The 6,894-nt window shown below is 43.2% G+C and overlaps 1 protein-coding gene across 7 annotated transcripts in view; it reads right to left on the bottom strand.

The window, feature by feature from the left end:
• Window positions 1–2,879: 2,879 nt before the first annotated feature.
• WASF1 (WASP family member 1) overlaps window positions 2,880–6,894 on the bottom strand; it is a 97,706-nt gene continuing 93,691 nt past the window's right edge. For all 7 annotated transcript variants that reach the window (XM_075414224.1, XM_075414225.1, XM_075414226.1 and 4 more), the window contains 2 exons: window positions 5,481–6,115; window positions 2,880–3,779 (listed from right to left, as the gene is read on the bottom strand). In XM_075414224.1, the coding sequence (XP_075270339.1) occupies window positions 3,622–3,779; window positions 5,481–6,115 (793 nt within the window). In that variant the 3' untranslated portion in view covers window positions 2,880–3,621. The remainder of the gene's footprint in view (window positions 3,780–5,480; window positions 6,116–6,894) is intronic.

Here is a 6,894-nt window from a genome sequence, read left to right as displayed (position 1 = left end):
AGGTAAAGCAAGCGGGGATGTGCTGCAGGGGTGGCAGCTGCATCCAGGCCGAGGTGGTCCCAGCAGCGCAGAGAACGCCCGTCGCAATAGAACTGGGGCCGTCGGTACCTGCTTGCATGCTCGGGTCCCACGGCACCTTTCGAAGCCGACCCTGCGCTGGGTCTGCGCATTCATCAGCCCGGGGATGGCATGCCAGCATCCATCTGGACGCTGAGGAGCGCACGCCTGTGCCACACGCAGCGAAGGATGGTTTAATCGACTAAAGGTCTTTTAAAACACCTCCTGCTTGTTTAATCCCAATTTAACGGGATGTTACGTAAGCCTTTAATGATGTCTAGTATTTAATGGTTGCTATTCACAACGTAACACTAAAAAAAGAACCAGAATTATGTGTCTCTGTCATTTTTGTTTCTTCCATACTTGTTCTCTTCCATTTAGCCATTTATTTTTGGTCTGTCCATGATGGCTGTGTCATTGTTACTGCTTTATCTTTTGATAAAAACCTGAAGTGACAAATTTTGCACCTCCCTAGTTTGCTGCTCCTGTTCTGCCGTGTCCCTTTCGTTTCTCCTTTCTATGCTTTTATTTTTATCTTATTTCCCTGTTTTGCAGTAGGAGAGGTGGATAATTTTTAACCGTCCCGTATTACAGTTCAAGAAAGGTGTGAATTTGAACAAAAGTTTCTCTTCACTTACATTGAACATTACTGACACATTACTTCTGTGTAGACTTTGAGTCTTCGATTTTAACCTGCTGCTGTAAATGTACAGAAGTAAACAACAGAATCTATAAACAGTTCAATACAGAAGACTTGATTTAGTACCTTACAAGACAAAGCAATCAATAATCTATTACACATCTAATCAGGGGCATGAATAGCCCAGCAGCCCTCTGCACAGCGTTCCACAGAATGAGAAGGGCAGCAGGAGACCACAGGAAGGGGGACACAAAGCACGGAGACTGCAAATGCATGGCTTGGAGCAGATCTAGAAAGGCAAATACTCGGATTCAGCAATCACCTCTCGCTAGTGGTGAAGCACGCTATTGCTATCCGGAGACTAGTTGCTATGGCAGAAAGCTGTAGCCGTGGCAGAAGGCCAAGAATCCCGCCTCTGAACTGCCTTTAACGGAATTTAACTCTTGGCTTTTCGCAGACAAGGTTCACTACTTCATGTGACCGTATCGTATTAAGCGAGTGCTTCGCCTGCCCCGAGTACCGGTTTGGAAGGGATATTATTAATCACTGGGACAGCGAAGCAGGTCAATAGCAACCATTTGTCAGTAAGGAGTTTTTTTATACCTTTGAGTCCAATATGTGACAGCTACAGTCACGTACGGCCTTTCCGCTTTCATTGCTTTTTTTCTTTCTTTTCGCCAGCTTGTCTCCTTGCTTTAGACTAGTACCCAGGTCACAGCACCGGGACGCACTCGGAGCACACCCACAGCGCAGGCGCGATGGGGAGATCCTCCCCTTTGAACACCCAGAGCCCGGGCACAGGCACGCTGCTGCTCCATCCAAGTGCCGCGGTGGGCTGCTGCCTGCAATACCCACCAGCACAGTCAAGAGTTTAGAGACTTCCGCAAGCAACAGGTACAAACATCAGTTGAAAAGTAATTTTGTGAATGGCAGGACTGCCTACACACAGAATTTAGCCACAAGCTCTGCCTTCAGTTGCCTGCAGTGTAGATCGGCTCCCTGCCTAACGCGTAGCTGCAGGTGCGCGTGCCGCACTTCTCCTTGAGGAGATCAGTCCTTTCCCGCTGCATAAGCAAGAACGCTCTCACACATTCAGCTAGTGGGCCAGATTTGGCAATTTGGGATTACTGAGATCCAAGGAAACACCTAGGTTAAACACCATTCATGCAGTGATGCTTCCGCCATCTTTTCTTATGAGGAGCTGTTAAGAAGGACGCACACACTGAACGTCAACTAAGAACGACAGAATAAACCAGGCAGCGTTATTGTGAAAATAACTCTCAGAGAGAATAGCGTGGAGAGAAGAACTGCATCCGTAGGTGTAAACATGTAAATTCAAACTGTGACAATAATTTTTCTCCCACAAACACGACAAAGGCATTATTGTTGCAGTGGAAAAACTCTTGACTACAGTAGGCCGTGCACATTAGAGTGGCGGCTGAGATGGGGACAGTAAAGGTGGGAGGGTTTCACGCTCCAGTCTGTACCTCTGGAGTTTCATCCAGTCCTAAGGGTAGCTTAATAACCACCTGCCCCTGTAAATTGTTCCGTGGCCTGTAGAATATTTCATGTTCCACCTTCAGAAATCTCATTCTGACTTTCAGCTTGTTTTCCTCTGTTACACAATCCCATCTTCCAGGAACGAGTTCGCGGGTGAGAGTGCACTTACACTCTCTCGCGCTTCCCTTCTCAACAGGCTTTTGACTACGCGCTCAGACTTGAAGGAGTTATTCCAGGCAGGGGAAACACAAAAGCCCTGCGCAACACGCAGCACGCTGCTAGATAGCGCTTAGAAAATGACTTTGCACTATCACCCATGTTCTTTGTCACCTTTCATTTTGACTGCTGCATCTCCCCTTCTCTTCTCAACATACACTGATGGTAAAGATTTTTTAAAAAAACAACCCCAAATCATATAAGCCACAAGCTCCCAATTTTGTTGGTTTTTTTTTTTTTTAAACTAATGGATTGCAGAAAGATTTCAGCTTTTTTTTTCATAGACATGCCTACAGATATCATCTGATGATACATGTTTTCTTGTTTAATATGGGTCCTTAGATCAAGTGCAGAATATTTATTGTAACTTTGCAGACCACAGATTAAATCATTGAAATCCAAGGATCCCTCAGGTACACCAGTGAAAAGCAGGCTCCATTGAAAAGCAACAAGCAGGAACGCTTAAAATGAACCATTTATTAAATCAAACTGTTATTTTAACAGTTACATAAGTTACACAGCATGTTTAAGTCAAAAGATTTCACAAGGAAAAAAAAAATTTAAACTTTTATTATGCAGGCAAAAATAGTACCACACAATATGTACCTGGGAGGGAAGAAGGGAAGGGGAATCTCTAAACATTCAAATAAGGCCATAATTATTTAAAAACAACAATAAAACGATAATAAAAACCCCCAACGATCCATTTTCCTTTCAGTGTGTTCAGTGCTGCTAACTATATGTACTTGTAGCGTACAGACGTAATCGAGGCAGTGACATCTTGATAGCTAGGTTTAATGTTTTAAAACACTATCAGAAGTGGAATAAGGCTCATTAGTACATACAGCTGCCCTTGGAATGTCAATCTCAGTTGCCTTCATTAACTTAAAATTCACAAAGTGCACAGTTAAGATATGCCAAAAAATCGAAACTGCTACTCTACCAACAGCTGCCCATGCTTAATACTTAGTGGTCTATTGGAACAAAGTATGTTCTTTCAAAAAAGATGTGTAAGAAAAGCCACCGTAAAACATTTAGGTTAAAGATGCACTAGGAGCTTTTTGTAAACTGAAAAGTAGAAAAACGTGGATTAATTATATAAAGAAAAGAATACAAAAAACACTAGAAATGACCATCAAACTTTCAAAGAACAAGCACCACAACGGACATTAGCATTCGATTTTGCAGTGTACAGCAATGTAGTGATTTTACTCTAACCAATCCACTTCATCAAATTCTGAATCATCTTCTGAATCACTGTATTCCACAGCAATGCGACGAGAAAGTATAGTAGCAACATCATTCTCAATGCGCTCGTGTTTAGCTTCTTGTTCACGTTGCTCTTCAACTTTGCGTAGCTGAATACCTGAAGAACATCGAATCACAAACACGTTACTCTCCTCCTTTACCATTAGACAAAGTATTTAGCTCACAATTACAAAACGCTTTGCAAGCAAAAATGAAGGCTGAGGACAGAGTCCTCCTCGGAGAGAAGTTCTCTGTCAAGGTTTTAAAGAGAGAAACGTCACAATTTCAGTGGCAGACTAGATCATCAGTCCTTCTACTATGGTATCCTGCTTCTGATTCCCCACTAAAAATACACCCCCATTTCTGGTACCACTGTATGTGATTAAGCCATTTTACTATTTGCATTTCCAGACACTTTCTATACTCTCTCTTCATGATTCCAATTAAAAGGTATGGCTGTTTGAGTATCCTAACAAGACAGGACTTCTTGTAACCCAGTTTTGATCGTGTAATGATCTGTTTCGGGATAAAGTATTACTTAAAGATCAAACACTAAGGAGAAATAACACATCCTGACAGTATGAGAAAGTTAAAATCAGTAACTTGGTTAAACACATGACAGATATTATACGTTCTGGCTTTATACTCACATCACCACAGACTGACACAGTCTAAATATGACCTGCATCCTGTACCTAACACTCCCTGTTGTCAGCTGACAGGCAACGCGAGCACAGGTCCTTAGGTGGAATTTACGCTGTGGTAACTCGAGCCTTTGTTTCCTGTGCAAGACTTGGTCAAAAGCATTTTCAGCAATCGCCTAAATTATACCAGCAGGCTCTCCCATATTAGGTTTTTGCTGATGTTCTCTACTGATGTTCACATACCGATGCTGTACTCAACTGTCGTTGATACTTTTTTAGATTCAGTGATGTTATCAATTCATACGCACACAGATGCTTTAAAAATATTCTGAACTAGTATTACAGCCTACCTACTGATATTACGGTACCATACAGATTCTGTACTGTGTTCTAAGTAAGTGCAGGGGCAAAACCAGACGAGCGTAGTACTCGAAATATTTGAGACAGATTAACTGTCCAAAGACACCGCACAGCCGAACGGCAGCACTGGCGGTGCAGTGGGGATGTTTCCGGCCGTAGGCCCATACGCTGAGAGGTACAGCTCGTACACGCAGCCCCCTGCCAGGTCGTCAGGAAAGCATCGCCCTGCACCTCTGCCGTTCACTTGCACTCTGCCAGCAGGGCACCTCGCGACGTACAGACCGCTCCACTGCTGCGCTGAGACTTGTCAAGCTTAGACACCTAACAGCTTCAAGTCTTAATCAATGATTTCCGAGTGTCATTTATATGTTGCTGTAATACATGGATATATGATCAAAATTCCAATGCCAATTGATTTGTTCTGCTTTTATCTAATAGTCTGTGAAAAACAATGTTTTTGTCTTCTACACAACCCATAAGTTATCAGAAATATCTACATTTGCAGGTAAACAGAAAGGAAGAAATAATCTCCACAGATCATCTATAAACACATGTACTTTAAAAAAAAAAAATCTGCCTTCCACAGAGCACCAGTTATGCCATCCAAACTAAACATCTGGCAAGTGCAGTCACAAATCGAAAAAAATCTACTTGGTAATGCATACGCTGTAGAGACCAGAAAGCAGAAAGAGACTTAAGAGGCATTCCTCTAAACTAACTTCTTAGACAAGTGACACATTCCATCTCTCAAAGCTAATGTGTATTTAGCAAGTTTCCGAGACTGTTCTTCTTACCCCTTAACAGCCAAACATTACCTTTCCGTATTGCTTCCAGCAGAACGCTTCTAGCATCGCTGATGACAGGAAGAGTTGATGGATGGCGTTTGGGTTCAGGAGCAGGAATCACTTGGGATGGTGGAGACGGAGGCATTAGGGGGGCGTGAGGGCTGGGGACAATGGTTGTGGGAGGAGGGTGCAGAACAGGAGGGTGAGAAAGGGCTGCAACTGTGACAGGAGAGGAGGGTCGGATGCCAGGAGGGGGCAAGGGAGGAGGCGGGGGTGGTGGAGGAAGACCCTGTACTTCAGCTTGTGGAGGAACTGGGTGAACTGGTACAGCTTCGCACACTTGGGCAGCTCTAGTGACAGGAGGAGAGGGCTGTGCTAGGGGAGGAGCAATGGGAGGTGGAGCTGGATGTAGGACTCCAGGAGCTATCTGGAGAGGAGCTGGTGGAGGTGGCACAGCCGGGGCCTGCAAAGCAGTGGTGGGAGGGGGCGGGGGAGGTGGGACTGGGGGTGGAGGGGTGGAAGTCATCGCAGCTCTTAGTGATGAAGCTGACAAAGCAGATGGAAGAGGTGGTGGTGGTGGCGGAGGAGGAGTGGGGCTCACAAACACTGGTGTTCTGCCTGTTGCTGGTGACTGAGGACGATTTTCTACCAAGCCAGTAGTAGAACTGAAACATTCAATAACAGGACAACGTTATTAGAGCTGAGAGTGGAAAAAAATAATAAGTTCATTTCTGCAACTTGAGAATATTGAACACTGGGCATTAAAGAGCATTTTGTAGTATGATGATTTCAAGGTATTCATACCTCACATAAGTCAAAATCTAATTCTAAGTATGGACTTTGCATCAGTCTTCCAACAGAATTTTGCTCAAATTCAGATATTAACCAAGTTTATGCTCTTATACAAACTTGCATCTTTATTAAAGGTTCCTGCACTAGTATAATTCTCCCCTCCCATCCCTAAGTAAATCCAAATTATTCTTCTGAAGTAAGCGAACTAGCAGTTGATTAACTGCTTCGATTCACAGAACTTTAAAAACAAAACAAAACAGTACGAGCAATGAGGATGAGTTACATTTGAAATGCATACTTGAGGTTTGATGACAGGGTGAGTAAGCCTAATGCCAAAGGTCATCAATCCTATGTACAGAGAGGTAAATTTATATGCTAGATACTCATTACAGTGCAATGAATAGGTGAATTGAAGAAAACAAAAGGGAACAGTAAAATTATTTTCCTGAAAGACACTAGGAGATTTCTTTCAGCTGTTGTGGAAAATAATCTAAAGAGTTACACATTCCTGTGTATAATCTTCTGGACAGTAAAAAGACATTTTTCGTGAGAGACTAACATCTTGCTGATGTGAAAACCATGTCTGAATTAACTGTCCTCTATTCCAAGATGTATGTACCTGATTTTGGGTATAAAACATCAGGGGAGTGAC

The sequence above is a fragment of the Opisthocomus hoazin genome, chromosome 2 (assembly GCF_030867145.1).
Source record: "Opisthocomus hoazin isolate bOpiHoa1 chromosome 2, bOpiHoa1.hap1, whole genome shotgun sequence".
Taxonomy (NCBI): domain Eukaryota; kingdom Metazoa; phylum Chordata; class Aves; order Opisthocomiformes; family Opisthocomidae; genus Opisthocomus; species Opisthocomus hoazin.
This window is presented reverse-complemented; position numbering and strand designations above follow the sequence as displayed.